A 27398-nucleotide genomic window follows, 5' to 3' on the forward strand; every position below is an offset into this window, starting at 1 on the left:
TGCACCAATCAGAGGAGGGGGCCGGCATAGACACCCTGGACCGCCCATCGGGAAGTGAGCTACTTGTGAGCGGGAAATTAGAACTGGCCAATGGGAATTGTGCCTATGGGGCTGAGACCTGGCAACGGTTTCCCTGGCCAGCCCCATACCCCCAGCGGGGTAGGCGCCCCAGCGTCTCGGCAAACAAAGGCTCTGCACTGCTGAGAACTAGTTCCCGGACCTGAGTTGCAAGTTGCAGCTCTTCCCCACTCACCATTGTCCCGGTACTCGAGCTGCTTCCATGCTCTGCTAAGAACTGGTATTTCTCCATATGCAGCCCAGCTACGTGAATTACTGTCCATGCACATGGAGAAATACTAGAAACACAAAGGACATTGCTGGCTTACTAACTGTGCGGGGAAAACACTAACACAGGGAATTTTAAGTGATTGATTACAATCCCAGTTCCCCGAGACACACACAGTTTCCCCTTTCCAGATATCACACAGTGATTAGCTCTCTTCTGGAAGAGGTTACACAAAACACATAACATACAGGCAAAAATGAGCCTCAGAGGCAGCCATTACACATGGCTTTGGGCAGTCAGCCGTGCTTCACCTTTATTATGTGAGGCTGGCTGCCCCTACCGTCAGTCATATCCTCACAGGTGAGATACTGCATGGTGGCCTTGTGGAGAGAATGGAGTGCCTGACATGAATATGGTAAAGAGTAGGAGATGGCACGTCTTCACTATGGAAAGATTCACAGCCTTCCTGTGAGAGAAGCAATACATTCATGCAGGTATGGGACCCGTGGTTAACTTCTGAAGGCAGAGATGGGTTTAATATGGACACGGCCCTTTTAGTTCCTAATGGGCTGGCCCCACATAGCTTTTGAGTGACGCTGGATTGACCGTCTGATGGTCTAGGTGCCTGGAATACACAGAATACCCCCCTCCATTTGAATGTTTTCTCGTGTTTGCTCCTGAGATTTGTTAATATCCTTGTTGAAATGTAATTGATTGTTTGGAATGTATAACTTGGGCGCCTTCATGCTCAAAGTCCATTCATTTATATCTGTGTCAGCACGGCTGAAGGGTTCCCTCTTATGTGTTGTTAATTCCATACCTCTGGCTCCAAAGTTCCATTATTACAAATGCTTTCTAGAATAATCATTTTCAATTTCCTGCTGTTCTCGCATTTAGAAGTTGCTTGAAATGAACAAAATACTGTGGTGAGTCTGACATCTTGTATGACCTTGTACCATGGAGTAGCACAGTAGTAAAAGACCACACGTCTGTGTATACATCATCTCTGAGAGATTAATTTATAAATTCCATATTTTCCTTTTGACTGAACTCTTATTCATTTTTAATACAATCGGTTCAAATGTGTTGACAGACAGAAAGCACTCTTACATTAGAAAAGTAGGGTTTAACCTGACTTCATCACGAATGACAGCAGGAGGCTGTGCTCCAGTGACCATTCTTGTGAGCACAGACCAAAGGTGCACTGGTCCTTTCCAAGCATTTCTCTGCTTTAATTTCTAATTAAGTGATCACTTTCAAGTGGAATTCTCCTTACTGCGCCATTTGAAAGCAGACACCTTCTGTAAAGGAGTGCTCGCCTACATGTCTAGTGCTTCTAGTTAAATAGAAGGGACTGATGAAATGTAGGGTTTTTTTTGTTTCTATTTCAGCCAATGTGTGTTTCATTTTGTACAGCGTCGACTGTATCTGCTGTACCGGGTAAGAGAAATGTAAAGTGCATAAACCGATATCTGTAGTGCAAATGTATGTAAAGGAATGGAAGAAATCACGGTACAAGTCATTTTTTTTCCCTTACATAGAGCTGACCATGTCTGCGGCCCCTTAAATACAATTTATTGCTTGCAGAATTAGTCCCCTGCCGCATGGCGCTTACAATCTAATTTTGCTGCCTGAAGTCGCAGGGAGATTAAGTAGCTGGTGCTGGGATCCGAACTCGGTTCACTCGCACGAAAGGCAGTGACATTACTACTGAGCTGCTCCTGCATAATACTCCTTATGTCTGTGATGTTGAAACAAAAGGAGAATTTCAAAGTGAAGTGGGGGGATTTCCACCCTCAAGATGAAAGGAAGCATTGTGTTGTTGTTCATCTGCGGTTGTATTTACCTAATTTTTAGACCTGCTAAGGAACAGATGATTGTAAAACCATAAAATTCAAAGAGGGTGTACTTTCTTTTTCACACGTGTGTGTGTGTGTGTGTGTGTGTGTGTGTGTGTGTGTGTGTGTGTGTGTGTACATTCACATATCTTAGACAGGTCTGCAACCCTGCCTTTCAACCATTATCACCTCGCATACAGTGTTCCCACTGCAGCAACACTGATACCCATCAAGGTTGAAACATGTATGTGACTGGTTTAAACTTGCTTTGCTAGTCCCATGCTATGTTTAAAAGCTGTGTGAACGGCGATACATCAGCTTAAATGGGCTCCATGTGAATGGATAGTCCACGCAAAAGGTGACACATTGTGTGCTCATTTGCATGTCATATCCCAGAATCCCTTGCTGCAGTGGGAGCACTGTATGCGAGGTGATAGTGGTTGAAAGGCAGGGTTGTAGACCTGTCTAACTCTAAGACATGTGAATGTGCTCACAAGTGATATTCTATATTGGCTATATGCTAACGGTGGAGGTATTCTGTCGCCTTTTTCACCCACCATAACTTAGTGTGTGTGTGTGTGTGTTCAGAATTTAATACCTTTTTTATTTGGACAAACAATTTGTCATAGGACAAGCTTTCGAGAGTTCTCTCTTTCTCAAGTTGGCAATACTGATTTGCAAAGGAGTCTATGGCTAAAACAGTGCAAGAGAGAGCAAAAAAAAAAAAACAGATATGTTGTGGATAATGTGTGTGGGTGTGTGTTATTTACGACAAGTTGTGCCGTTTGAATTGTCTGAACTAATCTTTTCTCTCTTCCGTCTTCCTTTTCCGGGAACTGGAACACATTTGCCGAGCATAGCATTTCAGGCCTCTTTGGCAGGCTGTTATTTTACTTGGTGACTGGAAAGTATGGACATGTTCTATGTAACTATAATCCTTGAAAAGTAGGTGGGGAGCTGGGATTTTTTCCAGTTGGCATCTAAGAACTTCAATCTCATTTATAAGGCAGTGTACAAGTACTCATATCTCCCAATCTCTTGTTGGCTTTGCTCTGTTTTCTTGTTGATCAGTCCCCTTTTATACAGAATTTTCGTCAAGGACTCTCCTATCTGTGTGTTTGGCTCACACACCGTGTCCTTCTGGCAGTGATCTGGCATGTGGAAGCACTGTATGAGCCTAGAGCTGCAGGCACCATCTGAATCCAGCTGCCCAGACCCCTTGGGACAAAGTTGTTGTTCAAGTGACATGTAGAAGTTACAGATCGATATTTATAATGGCATTAACAGAGCAGTTGATATTTATGCCAGGCTTCTTTCACAGCACTCAATCAACAAGTCTGAAATAGCTTGTTTAGGGACAGCTTTACTCAAAAGCCAATTAGCCAGATGTTACCACAAGACATTGACTTTGTTGTTTTAAGCCAAGGAGCAAAACATTGAGCAGTGAGCAATCTCCCAGGTAGCAGTTTTAGAAACCCTTTATATACCGTTTTTTGCCTTAAATTGTATCCGCATTTTTGCTAATCTCAAACAAAAACCCTACTGAAACTTCGGATCTCAAGTTATGTCACCATATCTCGCTCATTATACCCTTTTCCACAATTGAATTTGCGTGATACTACATTCCACTTTGTACAATACCAGGCGATTTGTTCATATAACCAATAGCGGTAGAAGACTTAAAGGTGGTATGGTGGCTTGCATGTATCCTATGTGAAGCTCACCAGCCTCAAGCTGACGCTATAGGTGCATTTCAGTAGAGATAGTGAGGGTTATTTACTAAACTGCAATAGTGCTGATTGGGCCACTAATACGTACCAACTCCCAATAATTTAAATTGGCGCTTTTATGCGATTTGCACTATTGCAGTTTAATGAATAACCATGATTTCAACTTGGTAAATATAACTTGTTAGCTGCTTGATGTCACAGTGGTTACAGGAGTGGCCCACCCACTCCTATTTTTAAGCCGGTTAGAAAGACTACAAATCCCATAATGCATGTAAATACTGTAGTTTACAGATAACATGAAAATAATGGGTCAGTTATGTCCCTTTGACTGTATCCAGCATGATAAAATTAGGTTTCAAAAGATCAAAGTTAACAGGTAGCAGTGACTTGTTTAGGTAGTTAAATGACACCCATTGTTTAAAGAAAAGAAAAAATCCTAGAAGTATTTTTGTCAATTGCTTTGTAAATCCAATCGGTGGAGCCAGAATGTGTGTGTCACTCTGGCCATGGATATTTTGACACACAAAAGGTTAAAACATTTGTGGAATTCCCCCCCAAAGATGCACATTTGTTTTTTCTTTCCTTTTTTATGCTGTAGCACTCAGCAGATGCCTGTTTATGTTCTGTACACTTCATGTGGGGTGGAATGGTAAACAATTGTACGTCGTATCCTTTCATACATAATAGATTTGCTGCATAGTAGTTAAAGGTCTTGTATGATCTCTGAAAAGAAATAGGAAAAAAAGCTGTGAATATTAAGTGTTTTTTCCCTGTGGATGGATCGCACGCACTCTTAATTGAACTTTGTTTTTCCCAAGCGTTAAGCATCGTGATCTTTTCAGTTTCTGCCTGCAACCCCTAGGACTGCGGTGAACTAATGGCAGCTGCATGTTGTTGTACGATAAAATTCAAAATATTTCTTTTAATGTCTTCATGGTAAAAATATGCATTGGAGGTATTGCACACTCTGTGCTTTCCATAAAGATTCTTCCTGATTCTTTTTGATCTGTAGTCCAGTAGTGGTGTTAAGGTATTGATCACTTAGTTTGACCTTTTAAACAATCATATCACTACCATTACTTAAGGCTGCGTCCACGCTGCCCGCGCTTGCCGCGGTCAGCACATTCAATTTAAATTTGTCCTGGCGTGCTCGTGAGCGTGCACGTATGCTCACGGGCGCTAGGTGCTTGCCGAGACCAATTTAATTAACTTTGAGGGGTTGCATGACCTCCTCAGCCAATCCGCGCCAGTCAGTGTTTTGGCCACGCCCACCCCTTGCTCGCACTTACAGGAATAGTTGCCGGACACCTTAACGCTCATGCTTGTAGAGTTGATGACGTCACCACTCTCGAGCATGAGCTTGGCACGGGGGTCGCAGCCTAACTTTTGGTCTTGCTTTGCAGTGTACTTGCAGGGCTCTCTGTCCTTCCGTTGGTTTAAGCAAGCTGAACAGTTATAACATGGCATGCACATAAGGGAATACAATAGAGCAGATCGATGCTGCACACCATAAAATAAAGAAAATCGATACAATTACCGGTGCTCCTGGTTCAGGGAATCCCCGTTACTACTCCAGAATCGGCAAGAAAAGGTACATCGGGGCTCTACAGATTTTTACAAAACTAATTTGAGCCAAATGTCCTAAATTTGGCTCATTAAATTAGTTTAGTAAAAATCCATAGTGCCCTGATTTACCTTTTCATGTGCATAAGGGAACCATTAGGGCAGGGAAGGGGAACAAAACTGTAAATTATGTGTTTTTTCCCCCCCATTATGTATTGAATGAATAAAATAAGTGATGGTGGGTCAGTTCCTCCCTATAATCTCCCATTTACATTATTTTGTTAACAGCCTTATTTTGGATGCCGGGTCTCTACAGATGGCTTTTATTTGTTGGTTGGTTGGTATAAAATAGACCTCCTAGTTCATTAGCGCAGGATTTTCTTTGTGGTTTCCTGTGGGGTCACTAATATTTTTAGGAAAGTACCTGAATCTAGAAACTCACGATGATTAACAAATCTCTTTCACTAAGCTCTCATTAACGGCCCAGCATAGGCATCATATCTCATTGAACAGTTTAATGCTTCTCTTTGCAGAGCCTGCATGACAAACGTGGCAAGATGGACCTGCATCGTGTTTTGTGACCAGCACAAGCCATCATAGCGACTGTTTCGTTGATATCCCTCTTTAACTTCTCATCACACCGGGTGAAACGCGTTGACTTGGGAAGACCTTTTGCTTTGGTTCCCACTGTGAACTCCGCAGAGCAGAATGTCTCGCAAGCATAGTCAGAAGGGTAAGTTAATTTTTGTTTTTGCAAATTGAGTCTTGGCAAAGATTCATCTTTGTAATTCCAACTTTTTTAATAAATAAAAGGCAGAGTAAAAAAAACCATAGCAGACGGGATGACGGCTTTAATGGTTTAGCACCATGTGAATGGAAAGTTGAAATGCCTGTAACACAATAAATGCACACTTAAATTTTATTTATCATACTTTGTAGTAGGGTGTTTTCTCGCCTCTGTTTTCTTTCCCCCTGTTAACAGATTTTTTTTTTTTTTTTTTACTGGTTTGGGGCTAATTTATCAGGAATAAAATTCTGTTAACATGGTTTCTTCGTGCTTCCCAGTTTAACATCACAGGGTTTGACCATCTTAGTCTGAGAGGCTCATGATAAGATTTATGGAAAACCGTTCTGTGAGCTGAGATGCAATTTAGAATAAACAAGGTTGGAATGTGAACACCCAAATTAAGGCTTCAGGTGTCACTGCCTGAGACTGCTCTTTTTCATCCAGCTTTCTGTATTCCTTACACATGGGTCACAGGTACACTCCTTTTCTCAAAGATCTGTTAGTCTTTCAGACAATTATTGAGAGAACCAGGTTCATCTGAGTGTAAGCCAGATCAGACTCCTTCCGCCCTGGTTCTGCTACATAGTCTGTTCTGAAGCCCGGTGAGCGTTTAGTTATTGTCCGAGTGTTTATATAGGACTCTTATGCTTCGTGGCAGCATATTAATGGTGTCTCGATATACAGATTTTTTTTTTTTTAGTGGTAATTGACAATAAATAAGACCAGTCAGTTTAACATATTGAACGTATCATTGCCATAAGGTTTATCTGTCGCCCATATAACTATCTGGAGCCTGCTGCCCAAACTGGACGAACTAAGGGCCTTATGCATAAATCCAAAGCAATCATTCTCACAGAAACATGGCTAACCCCTAAAACCCACGATGCAAATATCGCCATTCGGGGATACTCCATTTCTAGGAAAGAAAGGTCCGAGAGGAGGAGGGGTGGTATTTTATATTGAAGACACCTTACAATTTACGCTGCTAAATTGCCCACCCTCTTTTTTTTAAATCCTAGTTGGCAAAATATGCCTACCCATTTCTAAGCCCATCTTGATTGCTAATATCTACCACCATAAAGCCCCACTACAGACCCTGCCATATCATCCAGTTTCTAGACTCAATTTCCTCTCTGAATTAGGCCTCGTCCAGGGTGGCACTGAGCGGGCGCGTACGCGCGCTCACCCTGGACACGTTGCGACAGTGCACGTGGCCTGCGTGAGCGGGCGGGTGCGCCTGCACGACGCTCAGCTGCTTGCCGAGCAAGCAAAATTGTTTTTGTTGCTCGCAAGCGCGTCACGTGAGTGGTTCGCCTAATGAGAGCGAACCATCTCCGTGACGTCGTGGCCGCGCGCACCTAGCCGACCAGGAATCGCCCGGCCGAACAGGGGGCAGCTCTGGAGCGCCAGCGCACCTGTTTCCACCCTGGACGAGGCCCGAGATGAGTAAGCTGCTAGTTCTTGGGGATTTCGACTACAATTGGCTCAACCCTAAAAACAACAAAATCCAGATACAACTCAAGTCACTTAACCTAACGCAACTAATTGCCCAACCCACACGGACAAACCTGAAATCTCACAGCCATTCCTTGCTAGACTGGATTCTCTCCTCTAATCCCAGCAGAATCCAATCCTCTGACATCCTTCCTTACATTTTCAGTGACCACGCAATAGTGTACTGTGTAAGGAAAATCAAACCACCCCACTGAAGCCCTAAAGTTCTCCTAACTGGAACATTTAAAAACTTTAACCCATAATAGTTTCTTACCAGCTGCCCTTGGTACAGAATCAACTTAATTCCCGATTCTGCACTCGACTATTTCCAATCAGAGTTCTTAAAACTCTGTGATACTCATGCTCCACTACACAGAGTAATGCTTTGGTCCCGCAGCATCCGGCAGCGCGCGCGGCCGCGTGCGTGTTCCTCACCAGCAGGGGTATCTTTCTTGAGCCGGTCCCAGTCCCCCCTCGCTGCATGGCTCGCAACGCGCTGTGACGCATCAGCCGCCAGGGGATGCAAGAAAATTGTGATCCCGAGCGGTGACGCGTCACGTGGTGCGCTGATGAGCCTATCAGCGGCAGGAGCTGTCAGAGAGCTTCCTCCACAATGGTGTGTGTGTGTGTGTGTGTGTCATTTGTGGGGGAAGGGGGAGGGAGCGGGAGCTGCTTACCTTCCAGCAGCCCATAGCATCTCCCTCCTGCAGCCCGGGAGCCCGAGCCCGTGGAGGGAAGGGGGGGAATAGCGGGTCCCTCTGCTCAAACCACGCCCCCCTCTGCTCAAACCACGCCCCCCTCCGCTCACACCACGGCCTCCGCTCCCTACAGACCGCAGGTAGCGGTCTGTACCTCTCAGCGCGCTGCCTGCATGCAGTGCGGGCGCGCTGACTGAGGGAGCGGGGCCGTAGCCTAAGAGTACGGGGGCCCACTTACTGTGGGTTACAACCGACCTAATAGCACTCTACCAACTTAGGGTTGCCTTGTGGAAAAGCTACAAAGTAACTGGCACTACCAAGGATCTTGATAAATACCGATGCCTGCGGAATATGTGCACAACAAGACATGCAAAAGCACAATACAGCTCAACCCCCTTATAACGCTGTGATTGGGCTCCAATGAATTACTTCGCGTTATAAGTGGATCGCAATAGAAATAATGTACAATTGTATGCATTGTACAATAAAGTATTTAAGATGCTAATAATCATGTTGTAAAATATTCATAAATCCGAAAAATAGGAGCCACGCTTGCATCGCGTTATAAGCGGATTCGCTTTGTAACGGATCGCGTTATAACTGGGTTGAGCTGTATTACTCTGACAATCTTCGCCAGAATACATAAAGTCCTGCTAACTTCTGGAAAGTAATCAAAATATATTCCAGCATTCTAGCCATCAACAACCATGTAATATCATTAAGGAGGGTATTCCTCTGACAAATCCCACTGACATTGCAAATGCATTCAATGAATAACTTATTAGCGAAACACAACCCTAACTACAAACATGGACCTCATTCTGAGAGTACCCCTATATTCCCACCTTCTCCCAACACTGCCCACAATTTCCAATTTGTCCCAGTATCTGAAGAGGAGATTACACAAGTGCTCCTCAAATTAAAAGTAAGCCGCTACTGTGGACCTGACTTACTGCAATCTAAGTTCCTATGACTTGGTGTCCCAGCCATTGCAAAACTGCTTGCTTCCCTAGTCAACTCTATTCTGTCTGCAGGCCATATCCCTAAGACCTGGAAAACTGCCAGAGTTCTCCCAATCTTCAAAGGCGGGGACAAAAAACTGTCTCAAACTACAGGCCAATCTCTCTTCTCCAATACTATCCAAAGTCATGGAAAAATGTATTCACTCCCAATTAAGTGTTTACTATACCAAGACCAATTTCCCTAGCCAATTCTAATCTGGCTTTCGCCCCAAACACTCCTCTGTAACTACCCTTCTAAAAGTTTGTAATGATATCCAGTGTGGAATGGAACTGGGACAACTCACTGGTGAAATATTCCTAGATTTTGCAAAGGCTTTTGATACTGTTGATCATGTTATCTTGCTAAACAAACTCTAGTGCTCTGGAATAGGGAAGCATGCTTTAAACTGGTTTAATTCCTACCTATCAGGTAGATCCCAACATGTCTATCTCAGTCTCTAACGCCAACCCCTAGAATATCACCTGCGGTGCCCCGCAAGGCTCGGTTCTGGGGCCCCTGCTCTTCTCAATGATCTTCCTATAGCTAGTAAGGGAGCTTCAATACATATGTATCAGATGACACAATCTTATAAGCACACAGCCATAGCCTCTCTGACCTTGAACACGTACTTCAATCTGACTTTTTGAGACTTAAAAATTGGATTTCCCAAAACAAACTGTTTTTAAACACAGACAAGACTTTAACAATGGTATTTGGGACACATTTTTAAAGCTTCTAATGAATGAGCTCCAGATCAGAACCAACGCTAATACCATCCTAGCCCCTCTTACTAGTTTAAGCATGTGGTTTGACTCCCATTTAACATTTGGGTTGCACATTGATACCCTAACATCCAAAACCTATGCCAAACTAGGTGTACTATATAGGAACAAATCCTCCCTAAGTCTGCTGGTCAGAAAGTGTATCGCACAGCAGATGCTAATACCAATTATAGACTATGGAGACATAGTATACGGCTCAGCACACTAAACCCACCTAAGCAAACTTGATACCCTCTACAATTCAATATGCCGTTTTGTCCTCCAATGTAACTACAACACATGTCACTGCGAAATGCTCTAAGAACTAGATTGGTCATCACTTTAGTCTAGGCGCAAAGTTCATCTTTCCTGTCTTGCCTTCAAATACTTTCTGGGCAAGCTACCCATCTATCTGAACAAGCTCCTCACCCCTACCACATGCAGCAGTTATCTGAGATCTGACTTCACAAGACTGTTTGTTTGTGGTCCCACGATTCAACAAAATATCGGGCCGCTCCTCCTCTTACCGTGCACCCCACAATTGGAACAATCTACCAGAGACTCTCGCAGCCTCCCATTTTAATCTGATCTGTAACTGTTATATACTCCTTTAATATATATTATTTTTAACTGTGCATGCTATTTCTTGTACATAATGTATAACCTTGTTCACTTAATTTAACTGTGTATTTGTAACCATGTATTTGTCATCATAACTCTATGCCCAGCACATACTTGAAAACGAGAGGTAACTCTCAATGTATTACTTACTGGTAAAATAAACAAATAAGTGAATTTTGGATCTAGGAGGGACTGCTCTTTTAACGCTGCCCTACTTATTAAAGCATTATAATATTGACGTAATTTTTTGTTTATTGCTTTAAATTATCTGGTGTAAAACAGCATGAAGCGGTTATTGCTCGGTTATAAAAGGTCTGTGGTGCAGCATACAGTACGGCTAAGTCTGGGGCCACGCTAGCGCTGACCATGCTCATGCGTGAGCGGTGACCTCACCAGCTCTCCAAGCATGAGCGCTGGGTGTCCTGCCTATTCCACGAGCGCGCGCGTAGGGGCATTCCGGGTAAGTTGAGCGCGGTTGAAAGTCTCCTTTTTTTGTTTACTCAAGCGTGGGTGAGCGTGCGCGCACCACGTGAGCGGGGACGAGACAATTTCACTTGCCGAAACTAACCTCGGCAAGGACTGCGCGGTCAGCACGCTCAGCGGAGCGTGGCCGCAGCCTTCGATTCATTTTACATACACAACTGTTTAATCAAGTGAAAATAACTAGCAAAAACAAACATTTTAATATTTCCTTATTGTGTATGAAAAGGAAAACACTGTTCTAAAGCCCAAGCTAGAGGAGTTTTTACATGTTGCTTTTTTGTTCCCATTTATTTTATCTAGTGACTGCTATTAATGTCCAAAATGTAGTCAAGCCATGATGCATGGTTTGAATGTTCTGTTGTTACAGCCTATAATTAATATCCTTCAAAATAGAAAATAGATGTCAGACAGAGAAACCTGTTATACAAAACACCCAGCATATTCTCTTATGCTCCGGGGATCTGGAGTTCTTTGGATTAGTGTATGTTTACAAATGCAATCTCTAGAAATGTCATATAGTTGCCTTTTTCTTCTACAATTCAACACCATATTTAAAATAGTATATCTATATCTGCATTTCGTAACTGTTCTACTGTAAGGAAAGCCTATCACGCACCTTTGACCCTTGTTAGGATTATATGTTGGTGTAGAGGAAGTTGACAGGAGAAAATGAGCAAGCAGCAATTTCAGTACAGCTGAATAGCCTACAGTATTTCATAGAAGGAGGTTCTCTTTCCCTGTTTTGTCACTATTTCTGTATGCTGTAAAGCTTGCTGGAGAATGGAGCTGAATTCTTCTCTAGCACTAGAATGCAGCTTCACAGCAAAATAAATAAGTGCCTTTTGTGTGAGAGAACTCCCTCAGTCCTTCCATCCTTCCCTTCTTTGCCATGCTATAACAGTTAACTGCTTGTGCTGTGAACATCCCTGTCATAGATCAGATTAGCGCTGTGGATGCGTCTTTATAGTAACAAAGGAAAACGAAAAAGTCAGCACTGGCACGGTAAGAAGCTCAAGGGAAATCCACCCCTAATCCCTTATGAATAGTTATCTAGACCTAACTGTGGAAAGCACGGCATTGATCCTTACTAACTTTCACAGCACAACCTTCTCTGCCAAGCTTCAAATCTGCTGTGTCGAAGCAGGCATGGAATTTATCATCAGGACATTACAATGTGTATTTTTTTTTGTGCGCCAGTCTCGCCTACTGAGAGATTAAAATGTATATTGAAGTGACAAACAGAAGTGAGCTGCTTTTAACTTTCGCTATACAACTTGCCTTTTAATATGTACAGTACAAACCCCCATGTATATATTGAATAGAACTATTCATTTTTATTGATCCCAAGCTTTTGTTTTGAAGAGATGACAAATTATTGGTTCATACTGTACCAATTCTAAATATGTGGAAAATATTAGAATACACAAGCCTTTCTAAATTGCTTTAATGTGTTTTATAACTGCAGTGTACACATCTGCAGTGTACACATCTGCAGTCTAATGTATGGTGTGCGGCACACAGAGATGCACATCACAGGTAAAGAATATTTACAGGCATACCCCGGTTTAAGGACACTCACTTTAAGTACACTCGTGAGTAAGGACATGTCGCCCAATAGGCAAACGGCAGCTCATGTATGTGCCTGTCAGCACGTCCTGAACAGCAATACCGGCTCCCTACCTGTACCGAAGCTGTGCACAAGCAGGGAGACTATAGAACCTGTTACAAATGCGTTATTTACATCAGTTATGCACGTATAGGACGATTGCAGTACATGCAGCGATAAGTGGGAAAAAGGGGGTGCTTCACTTTAAGTACATTTTCGATTTACATACATTGTCTGGGTCCATTGCGTACATTAATGCGGGGTATGTCTGTACATTACATTTGTGCCAGGTCCACCTTTCTCAAACGCTCCTTCCCTTTTAGAAATTTGAAAGCACAGAATGATCAAGGCATTCTGATGCGATTCCAATAAGTGCAACAAAGACCATTTTGATACGTTACATCTACTAGCACTTTCTCCAAGCACTATTGAACTACACACAACTACTGTAACATAGCAGTTTATTTGGGAGTAGGCAACTATTAACTGTGATTTATGAATTAATTCCTCTCCTATTATCACTGCAACCAGATTGACTGTGTTATTGCGCTGGTTTGGGTGGGTTATCCACCTTGCTGATTGGTACCGTCAATCCCCTCCACCCTACAACCACGAATGTGTTTGAGTGGTCATACTGTATATATGAGGGGTTGTTTGGTGCACGGTTTAATTTAATTTATTTTTAACACTGTTACATTAACACTCGGTAATACATGTTTTAAATAATAATAATAAAGGTTATATTTTATATTGGTGGTGTGCATTTAAGTGAATTTTCTTCGGGATACAATTACTTTTGTGTTCCTTACTTTACTGATTCCAATAAGCGATTTATCTTAAATGACTCACAAATGTCTAACTTTTTACTATCCCCTTTTGTTAATCACCAACTATGGTGGATCAACGATTCCTTCACCCATTTTACAGCTTAAAAGGCCTGCAGCAAATTAATACTGCATTTACTGCCAAGAAGGGGTTAAAGAAGAATATTGACCGCCTTAAGAGTTTTGCGTCTTCTCTCGCATGACTTAACTGGAAGCTATGCTGGGCAATCTACATTCTCTGCTGCTGCAAAAACAAAAGTGTAGCAGCAAGGGTGTTTTATTTAATTCCAGTGGCATACAACATTGAAACAATAATTTCTACATTGAATAACGTGTGTTTCGGTAGCCTCACTTTTGAATCCTAAAATGCCTGTCATGTTTATTTAAAAAAACAAAAAACAAATAGATTTAGATAACAGGTGCTGGTCGCACACTTAAAGTACAATTAGAAAAGTACTTACCAGATGATGGTGTGCAGGCAGAGGGACAGGGATCACCAGCAAGTCCAGTAGATATACGGTACAAGAAGTCCGCAGCACTCAAGGTATAAGCAATAATAGATTTAGCAATATGTACATGAGTCAAACCAATGTATCCAGAGCAACGTTTCGGACCTCACTCGGTCCTTTCTCAAGCTCTTGAATTGAATACATCTATTGCCTATACCTGGAGAGTACTGCGGACATCTTTTTGTGTGTGTGTGTGTGTGTGTGTGTGTGTGTGTGTGTGTGTTATATATCTCTATCACGCCCCATAGTGTATAAAAATTACATTGAATATTGGGGGAAGGGGGGTAAACAAGTACACTCACAAGGATAGAATTAAAAACAGCAAATTGTGAATATATCACGGCCAGCAGTCCCAGTGTTCTTTCACAGCGTGGATGTTGGAACAGATCTGCTGGGCACTCAAACCGTGGAGGTCCTGGGGAGGTAGACAGTCCTACTGCAAACAATTTCCAAGATAGCACAGCCTCAAAGTTGGTCCGGGCATGATTCGGCCTCGTCGAGCTCATGCGTGATGACGTAGTCCTTACGCGTTTCGTCATAAGATGGCGACTTCATTAATCACTGCCTAGGGTCTTCTCAATCAACGGTGCTCCCTTCTTCCGTTAACACACGAGAACACTTATCTGCTACCACTGCTGGTGGTGATATATTCACAATATGCTGTTTTTTTAAATCTTCCTTTGTGAGTGCACTTGTTTCCACCCATCCCCTTTCCCCGATATTAAATGTCACACTTTTATAAGCCATGTGGCGTGCGCTTTCTTTTCTTTAGGTAATTCATCGAATGTGGTTCATCCTTTTTGAAAGCAGCCTTGACCCTAATCTACCTGAAACGTTTTCACCTTTAAGATATTTCCATTGGACATTCATTTGGACTGGTTTTTCTTTCTTTGTTTGTTTATTTCACTAACTCTTCAAATTATCAAATTATGTTTACACCATCTATCACTTTATTCCACATTTTAGTGGTTATTTATCATTATATACAGATCTAAATATATATTGTGACAAATGCCATCCTTGCGTAGAACTGACGTTTGTCTGGGCTCTTCGCGACACTCTAGGGTTATAAATGAGACAAAAGGAACGAAGCATTACATTGCTTAACCCGGGCTTCTGCCTGCTTTATTTCATCCCACTAAGCTCGGCCACTGACCTTCAGCAGTTTGTTCTTATATCCGTGACACAATATTCCATACAGCCTGTTACTTTAAGAAAACAAAATCATAAAAGTAAAGCCTATCCCTTTTAGGGAAACAAACTATACAGCAGCATAAACCTTTAACTGTTGCAGGCTAACTAGCCTGGTTCCCAGCTTAAAAAAAACACACTCCCATTTAGGGTTACCATATACTCCATAATATCTACAGTCTTTAGACACAGCAATATACATTGTGTTCTTATCTGATAGATTGGTACAGCGTCCCAATAGATTGTCTGCAATTCTTCTGGACACTGCAACTCATGAAGGGGGCATCCTCCCTGAACTTGATACAGGGGAGCAGCGTGCCCCCAGCCTTCAGGCTCTAGGAGAAAGAGTGGAGCAGCAAACCTAGCTGCCATAAATACCTGTTCCTTAATTAAGAGAGCAGGTGAGGGACAACTTGACCCATTGTAAACTGTGAGTGAAAGGCAGGAATCCGGCGCCACTGCGCATGACAGACTGTAGAAACTCCCGGATGATCTTCAATAAACTTTATTGCACAATACACATAGGGCTACACCACGATCTCCCCCTCTACGCGTTTCACCCTCTCAGATAGGGCTTCGTCTCGGAGTCTCCGAGACGAAGCCCTATCTGAGAGGGTGAAACGCGTAGAGGGGGAGATCGTGGTGTAGCCCTATGTGTATTGTGCAATAAAGTTTATTGAAGATCATCCGGGAGTTTCTACAGTCTGTCATGCGCAGTGGCGCCGGATTCCTGCCTGTCACTTCCTGATTACCACTGAAGGCTGCACGCACATGCTGTGGAGGAGAGCAGGTCCCAGACCGGAGAGAATGAATAGGTAAGGATTTATTTATTTATATTCCCCCCTACTCCGGGTAACTCAGTGGCCATATACAGCTCCCTCCTTATCAGCTACTTGACGGATTGACACCATAGGTGCCTTACAGACAGCCGAAGCGCAGGACAGTATTTCTCATGCATTGTAAACTGTGGCCTGGATTTTCCATCCACCCAGCCTGAGTAAATGTGAAGCTGTGGAATGGATCATTTTGCACTACTCCTGCACTTTCTGACCTAAATCGGACAGAAAGCTGCCTAATATCCTGGAGATATATATATTCAAAAACGAATAGACTATACCATTCTGTGGCTAACGAAAAGCTTTTATTTGTGTGAGCTTTCGAGGTACACTGATCTCTTCTTCCGTCAGTGTTACAATGGATAAAGCAGAAAAAGGTATAACTTAAAAACAGTGCATCTTGGAATGGTATGTGACTGAAACCTATCCCTCCCCCCTGTGCTGTATGCGATTTATGACTGGAGGTGTTAAATGGTCCCTGAATGTTAGTGATGTAAGTGTGTGTATGTATATATACATTTATAAAGCACCCACAGTGTATACAGCGCTTTACAAAAGGTGTGGAGTGGGAGTGTATTTCAATGGTGTGGGTAGGTGTAGAAATGTGAGAGGGTGTTGCAATACTAGGTGTGTGTGGATACCATGTGGTCCCTATTGGTATATGGGGATGGAATTACATAGATTATATGTATGTGTAATAGATAGCTGTGTGTGTATTCATGTAGCGCAGTATGTATAGATCTGGCCGTTAGCACTCATGGGAAGAGAGTTCTCTTGTCAGTAGTGACTCATGAAACTGCAGTCTCGGCTTAGGCCACCGCTAAGTATCCCGAACAGTTGCATAAATTTGTATTCCTGCAACCGTCTCTTTCGGTGTTCTAAGATTACCTTTGAGTATGGCCACCTTCAGATCGTTCATCTTATGGTCAGAGAAATGTTTGCCGACAGGACTGTCTCTTGTTCCACGTGTGATTCTGTGGCGATGCAGATTCATTCTCTTGTTTAGCTCCTGTCCCGTCTCACCTATGTAGTAGCAGCCCCCTGGGCATTTCATGCACATGAGGTATACGACAATGCTGGAGGAACAGGTGAACCTTCCTTTGATTTTGTACTCCAGATTCCTGTGTGGTATTTGTATTGTGCCCACTGTGTGGAGCATTGCACAGGTTTTACATCTTGCGTCCTGGCATGGTCTCTTCCCACATTCAGTTGTACTGTTGAATACTTGACTCCTCACCATAATTTTCTTGATTATGAGGTTTTGTGTATGATAATAAGGGTGTTTCAGGGATGACCTGTTGCAGTCTTGTATCTGCCAGGAGAATGTATTGTAGGTCCCTGGCTATCTTGCGTTGGGCTTCTAGGTGTGGGTTATATATGCCCACCAAAGGTACCCTGTCGCCTGTCTCTTTCTGTCTGTATTCAAGGAGATCACTTCTTGGTATTCTGTTGGATTTGCGGTGCTACAATTCTAGGGTTATATCCATTGTTTATGAAATCCGATCTCAAGGCTGTAATCCGCTGGCCCTCTGTCTGCTGTATCGGAGCATATCCGGTTGTATCGTATGGCTTGACTGTAGATGGTTGCATTCTTCGTGTGTGTTGGGTGGAAGCTGTTGTCCCTCAAATAGCTGTCTTCACTCTATAGGTTTGAGGTATACAGAAGTCTGTAGTTGGTTATTCTTTATAGTAATGGTGGTGTCTAGGAAATATACTTAGTCCGGGGAATGGATGAGTTTGAGGTTGTTGGTCAGGTGGAATGTATTGAAGTTCTCATGGAACTGGTAGACCTGTTCACCAGAGGTCCAAATCGGGAGGATGTCATCGATGAACACTCAGGTTTGGGGGTGAGTATGTGTAACTCTACGTGTTTTGGAACCGTCTCAATTCCTTCATCAGATGTGTAATTACACCCCTCTAGTGGTGGATGAAGGAATTGAGACAATTCTGAAATGCGTAGGGCAGATTCAATTGTTGGAGCCGTGTGTGGATCACTCAAGACAACCACATAGTTGCATTTTACTGCCTTTTTTTTTTTTTTAACACCACATCAGTTAATTAAACGTTTTAATTTATTTATTCAGGCAGTAGCTTATATAGAAAAGTTAAGCCACCACCTGTCTGTAAAGTTGAGATGCAAAGACTCTTGAAAATCATAAAAGGTCTAGCCAGTGTTCTTAAACTGTGGTCCATAGACCACCAGTTTTCCCCTGAAGAACTTTCTGGGGGCCTTCAAAGCCTTTTAAAATTATTTTCAGGCAGTGCTAACCTGTGGTCTGTGCATTTCCTATTACTACTAATGGTGAATTTTTAGGCCCATGGTTAGTCTTCTAAATATGTGTCTGAATAGGCAGACCTGTGCAAGACGATCTGCAAACGTATAACTCAAGATATGAGACTGTAACAAGCTCCTCATCCCTACCACATGCAGCACTTATCACCTGAGATCAGACTCCAAAAGACTGTTCATGGTCCCAAGGCTCAACAAAGTATCCGGCCGCTCCTCCTTTTCTTACTGTGCACCCCAAAACTGGAACAACCTACCAGAGACTCTCACATCCACCACCAGTTTAAGTTCTTTCAAATCTAAGGCTGTCTCACATTTTAATCTGGTCTGTAACTGTTTCATTCGCCCATAATATATATTTTCTTTAACTGTGCATGCAATGTCTTGTATATAATGTATACCCTGTTCATTTATGTAACTGTACTTGTAACCATGTATTATTTGTCTTAACTCTGTGCCCAGGACATACTTGAAAACGAGAGGTAACTCTCAATGTATTACTTCCTGGTAAAATATTTTATAAATAAGTAACTGTGATAGTATTGAACATCAAAGATCACAAAAGCTTAAAGAAGACGAGGGAGCAATTTAGGATTGAGAAGAAGAAAATCATTGCAGTCGCATGACGATGACTCAATAATAAAAGACGGCACTTATCAATTAGAGTTGAGGACTTCTGTATGAAATTTTACGAGAACACCGATAGGGAAAAAAAAGACAGCAACACAAACAATTTAAGTGCAGGTGTAGTGCAACACTGGATGATTACCAGCCTGTATCTTGGCTCTAGACTCTGCCTACTCACACACAGGATGCAAGATGTTTAAAGGCAGTTTCAGACAAAGCTGTGGTAGTAACGGGGTCCTCCCACTCTATGCGTTCCGCCTAATCAAGGTAACGGCTTCATCAGGAGTGACACTCCTACAGTATATTATATACAAGGCATCGCATGCACAGTTAAAGATAATATATATTATAGGAGTATATAACAGCAGCACGAAAGCGGGTACAAAAAAAGCAGAGCACTACCAGATGGTGAACGAAAGGAGCCAGAGGGGGCTCGCATATCAAATATAAAGACTTTATTGGATCATACAAGACCCCCAACAAAATTAAATAACACAAGACAATCCAGGAGAGGAAGAGCAAGAAGAGACCACTAACTATGTACAATGCATCCTTCCAGAAGAAGTGGCAAAAGTAATACAATCTATGAAAAATGGGTAGGCTCCCGGGGAAGATTGCATTACAACTGAAATCTTGAAAAGCTGGAGAAGTAGAGAAAATGCTTGCAAAAAAACTTCTGAATATCACATGTTCGTTAGGTTGTCCTTTTTGATACCCCCCTACGTCTTTATTTATAAAATGTTTTACCAGGAAGTAATACATTGAGTTACATCTCGTTTTCAAGTACAGTATGTCCTTTGCACAGAGTAATAAAGACAAGTACATGGTTATAAATACATACAGCAGGGCCTCGCTCATACGTCGGGTTCCAGGCCACCGCCGTAAAGCGGGGCTGTATTGTACCTTTTGAAAACAGAGATGCAGAGCTGTAAACTGACTGTTTCACTGACAAATGGCATCTGACAAGGAGTTGCGCACGCTAAAACTGTTGCTTAGTGACAGCCGGATACTTTGCTGCTGAGTGCGTCATGCCGGAAAAAACGGAACAAGCGCCGAGCCTAATGATTATTTGTATACATTGGGAGGCGCTGTATGTGAGGAACGCTGCTGTAGTATATTCACACAATCCAGAGGGAACATATAGGGGGGAAAAAAAGACAGCAACACAATTTAAGTGCAGGTGTAGTGCAACACTGGATGATTATCAGCCTGTATCTTGGCTCTAGACTCTGCCTACTCACAGGATGCAAGATGTTTAAAGGCAGTTTCAGACAAAGCTGTGGTAGTCCGTCCTCAGTAGGTCTGGTGTGGTCTAAACGTCATGCAGAAAGCTCAGAAGAGAACCCCAACAATAAGAGATTGAAAAAAAGCTCCATAGCACACATCAATTGGATTAAAGAAATTTTATGTAATGAATATAAAAAGCGCACTTACAATAGTACACTATAAAATGGTCACGTAACACTAACGAGTGTGAAAGAGAAGCCGCACAGCGTGTTAGCTCACCGCTCGCCTCCGTTGGATGTCAGCTAATCCCAGATGAGTCCTCGGCGATCGGTCTGTAACCAGATGATGTCATCCGTGGTTTCCAATCCGTTGCGTCTTTGACTCTGGCGTCACCTCCGGTTTGGTTCTCACGGTATGCCAGCCGCTTGCGTCTCCTACGTGACTAAAAGTAACAGGGTCCTCCCACTCTATGCGTTCCGCCTAATCAAGGTAACGGCTTCATCAGGAGTGACACTCCTACAGTATATTATATACAAGGCATCGCATGCACAGTTAAAGATAATATATATCATAGGAGTATATAACAGTTCAAAGTGCATATATAAGATAATTAAAGCCAAAAGATGCATAGTTTGTAAATTATGAAAAATATAAAAAATTGTCCCAAAGAATATTTTTTGTTTTTCAATTTATATTTTCATTAAAATAGAATACGGTTGTAGCCTAACTTTACAGCAAACAACACTGTCTAAGTCAAGCTCTGTACACCTATTCTAACAAACAATGCACAGCATAAAAACCTATCCTCACACCATGGCTACCTGTAGTTAACTGATCTGTGCTTGTGTACAATCCCATTATGCTCTTTAACTGCTAGCAGGGCAATTCAGGAATCCTAGGATAGCCAGGCAATATTGTCATGCAAGCAGACTAAGCAAAACAGCAACCTGTCAATCGTCTCGTTATTCTGGCCCAAGTGATTCATTCCGGCAGCCACAGGAAATAATGACTCTCTGACATCATGTAAAAGAAGGCTGACATTTGTTTTAATTAAATAGGCACAGCTTGTTTTACAGTCTGGAGTAGGCCTCCGGACACAGCCTTACGTGGAAGCTAGCCGGGGACCTCTTTCTGGCAATGGATCTGAGTGATCTGGGCAGAGTTCCTGGATTTAAAAGCCGAAGCCCATTATTTAGGATCCCTTCCTGAGAATGTACATGCTGCAAAATAAAATGATATTCTAGAGAGTGCGTGCGTGCGCAATCACAAAGCTTTAAGTGTACATTAGTGAAAAACCTGATCACAGATGAAGATGGTAAAGCGTCCTCTGCTACAAGCCACGGGAAACCCATAACACGATTCGTGGTAATCAGCGGCACATCAAGCTGCACAGTCCGAAGTCCAAAGACTGTCTGCCGCGAACGAAAAGGGCTGCTCGGGTTGTAGCTATTTCTCCTCAAGCCTGTCTGCAAACGCTAATCTCTCCCAGCCCGGCAAACAGAAAACACTGCTCTGGGGTAATACTCGCAATACTTGACAGCACGACTGGATACAGTTAACGTGGTCTGTGACCACTATAGTTCTGCTATCAAAATTTCCCATTAGCGTTTCATCGGTCTAAGGCAAGTTCCTCAGGGGTATGATGCAAATGGATAATGGATCACCTTATATACACATTTGGTTGCCATGGTAATTTAATGGCTGGTGGATAGTATATACAAATTGGTGTATACTGAAAGATCAAAGAGAAACAGAAAAAACAGTAAATAGAAGTATAAGCAACACCATAGATATGTAGGGATCACATTAAAAAGTATTTCACAAATATATAAAATAGTTGAAACATAAGTTCTAGAAGAACTTATACCTAATATCTCTATCTTCCCTATGCATGCAACCACATTGTGGCAACAGCACAAATGCATATGTGTATCCCTATGCACTGCCAAACATCAGATCTTACTAGATAAAGCACAGTCTGATCTAAATGAAATGTTTTGATTTATAAACCTGTTCATCTGAGTAATAAATTGGGGATGAAAGCAAATGGACACACACATTTCAAATGAACTGAACTGTATTGGAGTCCACGCACTAGAACTATTGCACAATGAATCATATGTTCTTGAAATATCAAAACTACATCGGTTACCATGAATATGCAAACGTGGGTCTGGTGCTTCAGACAACGACTGAATGCATATCAAACATGACAAAGTATATACATGACCTTTGCAAGGTTAATGAGCAAATGAGTACTGTACATATAGGGGGAATAGTGCCTTGTGTTGCTTATGGCAATGAACACAAATAGCCCGGATGGCACAAGGAGCATCTCCCCAGAAAAGTTATAAAAGTCCAACATATGACATAAAACAATAACAGGATTGAGGAACTCACTTTCTGGATCTTCAGTATTTCCTGTCAGTCCTTAGAATCCATTGTGGGGATCCTGTGGTGTGGAAAATCTGTTGGGTAGAAAAGCAGCACAAAAGCAGGTAGAAAAAAAGCAGAGCACTACCAGGTGGTGAACGAAATGATCCAGAGGGGGCTCGCATATCAAATATAAAGCCTTTATTGGATCATACAGGGAAAAAGGGAGACCAAAAAGCGCACCAGCACAAACGGAGCAGGTTTCTTCCTGCTCCGTTTGTGCTGGTGCGCTTTTTGGTCTCCCTTTTTCCCTGTATTGCATTGAGTAGCTGCACAGCCTGCCTGCCTGCCCTACCAGGATGTGAGTATTTGCATATTTTTCAGGGGAACCTGCCAATGAGACTGATGGTGAGTGGGTTGCACCACACACCACCTGTCTTCAGGAGGATAGTACCCATTATATGACACAATAGGTACTATATCAATTGTTAGTACCCTGGTACAGTGGGTTGGCTTATTATCATTTTGAGATATACCTGCATTTGAGCGCTTCAGCTATTTTCCATATCTTTATTGGATCATACAAGGCCCCCAACAAAATTAAATGCGCACCAATGCGTTTCGGGCATGCTGCCCTTTGTCAAGGTGTAGAGATTGGTAAAACTGGCATTTTAAAATTATGGTGCGAACATGGCACTCGTCACAGACACGTCGACCTCCCACTCCCCCGTTGAGTGCGAGTCCCCATTGGCTACTGACATTTTCAACAATTATATCTTTAATAGTTTTAGGTAAAACACAGCCAGGGTATTAGTCCGTGAGATCGTGAATACCATGAATATGCAGCTGGTGATAGCTGTACTAAACAATAAAGAATGATTACAAAGGTTCAAAGTGTAGATGAACAGTGCGACACGGCTGACGGGAGAGTGACGTCATCAACCCCAGATGCCAGGTGGAGGGAACTGCCTGAGACTTAACATGCCGGGCAGCACCCTAGCATGCATCGACTGCTTCACTGATGGACCCCAAACATTACTTTGGGCGTGGACACTTCTATCAGTCTCGCTTTCTCAAACACACACACGTGATCACTGGGGAAATAATTATAACATTACACTATATAGCCCTGATGAACGTTTCTTGAGGGGACTAAAAAATTGAATTATATGGACTCATAAATAAAGGTATTTCCGAACTGCCTACCTGTGTGGGGCTGTATTGCTTCATCTGGTGTATACTTGTGACGTTTATCATGGATACGGGCATGGATTATGTATTTGATACGTGCACCAAACAATGCCAATTATATTTATTTAGGAGTGCCTAATCTCTGCATGTTTTCCTATATATACCCATCTATGTAACTGCAGGCGAAAAATGTTGGTGAAAACTTTCTGGTAATTACAGCTACTCCCCAAATGTAACATTAATTCATTTTCCTCCTTTTTTTTTTTTGTCCCACCATTAATAAAACATCAATTGCTTTCTCTACTTCAAATGCAGAGCAAACATCACACAAAATGAACCCCGCAGACTTAGCAAGGGTCCGTTTTTTCCTGTGAAGATGTTTTGGCGAGCCGGACATTTATATAGGTGTGCCCATTATTACACATTGCCACCCATTTTTGCAGTGGTATTTACTCCCCCCTATATTGTAAACCTGGCAACATTCGCAGGCAGTTTTTACATTAACCCTTTGAGTGCCAGGGGTGTCACGCTGCCAGTGTCACGCTGCCAGCGTCCCACAGCCCGTCCTGCACCACACGGTCACATGAGCGTGACAGACATTTCGATGTAAGAGGAGGGATCCTCCCCTGTCTCATAGGCATAGGAGGCCACCTGGAGTGCCAGTCCCCATGACAGTGATACGTCTTGGGGCACCCAAACGATTAAATAGCAATAAATTGGTTCCGTAAGATCCCACATGGCTTATAACAGTACTGTAAAGTGTGGTTTAAGCAAAAAGAGTGGTTATTTGGCGCTCCTATACAGAGTGTAAAAACAGTGATAAATAATAATTAAATATATAATCACTGAAAGGTGTATACAGTGCACTAATATAACTTAAATGGTGATAGTGCAAATGTGTAAATTATTAAATAAATATAGTGATAAAGTGAAAGGGGAACAAAGTCGCAGCTCAACCCTATGTAGAGAAGGTCCACTTTCTCTTCTAATCGGATTGCAGTTGTAGCTTTGGGGAGCGCAGATTTCACCATATAAAATAAAGAAATACAGTACTACAATAGTGCAATAAGTTCCAAAATGTTGTGCCTTCTAGGTATCAGCCAAAAATTGGGGACTCACACTTTTCCAGTAAATAGATAGCAATTTCCACACTGGTGTAGTCTTAGATCTCTTCCAAACTCAGGTGAATAACAGGGTTCTCTGCATTGTGTTCCTCAATAGAATAAAGATGACTATTTAGTGCAACATTTGTTTTGTTCAATAAAAATGTATATTAGAACAGATGGCATTACACTTACATTTGTATCATTAAGTATGGGCACATAAAAATTAACGGTGAGTGGCTTGCTTGGATCTTCCGTCCTTCACAGTCTGCACAGTCTTCCTGGCTGCTGGTGTGCGTCGCGTCGCTTCCGGTGGCGGACCACGTCACTTCCGGATACGATCGGTCCCGATTTTGCAGTAACAAACTGGCAATATTACATTTCTGCCAATAAAGAGCTTCTCCAGTTCAGTTCTCTCTTTTTGTCTTCTTTAAAATTCCTTATCTCTCGGGCTGTTGTGGTCGACTGGGTGGTGACAAATAGGGTGCCAGAAGCTTTTGGGTGGTACAACAGGACTCTATTATAGGTACCTAGAAGTCACAAGATTTTGGAGCTTATTGCACTATTATAGTATTTCTTTGTTTTATATGGTGAAATCTGCGCTCCCCAAAGCTACAACTGCAATTGGGGTTTAAGGCCTGGTCTGAACATGCGCAATGGGGCAAGTCTGTCTACAGCACACAGCACCACTCTGCACAGTGTTAAATGCGGGTGGATTTTGAAAGCATCTGTGCCCAGTGCAGACAAGCAAACCCAGAGATGCAAATTTACAGCTGTGCAAGTTTCACAAGGTATTGTTGGATCAAGCCCTCCCCCACTCCTCACCATCCTCCTTTCGGAACAGTTGTGTGACCAGATGGCAAAGCCGGACAAAAATGATTCTTCTCCGTCCTGTGTAGGGGATACGTGGCAGTAAAGTGGCGTATATAAGCCAGCGTTTCAAAAAGATGTTGCTGCTGATCATCAGCCAGGACTTAAAGGGGAAGTGCCTTCAAGGAATAAAGTAAAATGATGGCAGTGGCATGTTTATTACCTTTTAGAATCTTTCTTGCCAGGTGGATAACATTTTCGGTCCCTGAATCTTAGTCAGGCAGACAAATCAGTAGAAGCAATCGTCCCAAGTGACCAGCAAGTCTGTACATCGGGCAAGAATGGCCGCAGGGAAAGGGCTCACTCTGGCAGCCAATAGAAAGTTGCAGTAAAAAGTGTGTTGTTTTTTGTAGTGCTGGAAGAGCCTGGACATTTTTTAATGTCATCAGACACACAAGCTTATCTTGAATATTGTTTCTTAACTTAATTTTAAACCATCTTTTAATAGCAACATTATTCAACTACTGGCTTATTTCACAATGAGATTCAAGTGTGTGGTTCGGATGAAAGATGGAAATTACTACACTATATATATTATCATTTTTCCACATATGGTGATATCTGCGCTCCCCAAAAGCTACATCTAATGTCTGGGTTTGCTGGAGCCATCTCTCAGTGAAACAGATGTAATGCTCTGCAGATTACCCTCCTCTTTCCATAGAGCTCCTTGCAAGCCTCCTTTTTTTAAGGCTAGAATTGGGTTTCACTTACAGTAATGCGCTTGGAACAACCTTCTGACATCAGTTGGACAGCAAGTGGAAGCATTCTGCAATTAAGGGAAGGGGGAGCATGCTTTCTAGTTGATCACACTGATTAGGGTAAATATTTGGTCTGCTATTATGAGTCTTGTTTCTTAGGATCTGCAGACGACCTCACTTATTGTGAGCAACATTTTCCTCAGACTTTTATATTACACCCAAAACTGCCATGACAACAAACTTTGCATAAATATGCATTCAGTAAGAGTGGGAATGCTTTTTTAGTCATAACATTTATAAGCACCATTAAATGCATAAATAGAATTTATCTACACAAGGAATGTCATTTAATCAGTCCTATCTGCCCTAATTAGCAAAAGCTCTCCAGCTTTGAGCAGTAGAAGACTAAACATTTTCTCTTGATGGTGGGCTGAGGGGAAAAGAAGAAACCTGAAACGTGTAAACAAAAATAAAGGCCATCACTGGTAACCTACATTTTAATGGGCAAGGGCTCTCGAACCCCATCCCCCCTCCCTCCCCTCCCCCCGGTATCATGGATAGAACTACTTAAAGTCCCAACTTGCCTCAGCAATCATTCCAGTTTTCTCACAATTTGTACAAGATTAGCTTGTGATATCCACCATTGTTTTAGGTTGTACACATGCAGCAGATATTATTATTGCACTCGTTCACACGTTTCTGCCGGGCATAACGTCCAGTGAGAGAAGCGGCCACGGTCTTGAATCGGACCCGTATAAAACGGGGGGGGGGTGCTCTTTCACCCGTGTGGGCA

At 42.5% G+C, this 27398-nt stretch overlaps 1 protein-coding gene across 1 annotated transcript in view; it reads left to right on the forward strand.

The window, feature by feature from the left end:
* SPATS2 (spermatogenesis associated serine rich 2) overlaps positions 1 to 27398 on the forward strand; it is a 129557-nt gene that overhangs the window by 38156 nt on the left and 64003 nt on the right. Inside the window, exon 2 of the mRNA XM_075591273.1 lies at positions 5951 to 6150. Coding sequence (XP_075447388.1) covers positions 6126 to 6150 — 25 coding nt within the window. The 5' untranslated portion in view covers positions 5951 to 6125. The remainder of the gene's footprint in view (positions 1 to 5950; positions 6151 to 27398) is intronic.

The sequence above is a fragment of the Ascaphus truei genome, chromosome 3, assembly GCF_040206685.1.
Source record: "Ascaphus truei isolate aAscTru1 chromosome 3, aAscTru1.hap1, whole genome shotgun sequence".
Classification (NCBI taxonomy): domain Eukaryota; kingdom Metazoa; phylum Chordata; class Amphibia; order Anura; family Ascaphidae; genus Ascaphus; species Ascaphus truei.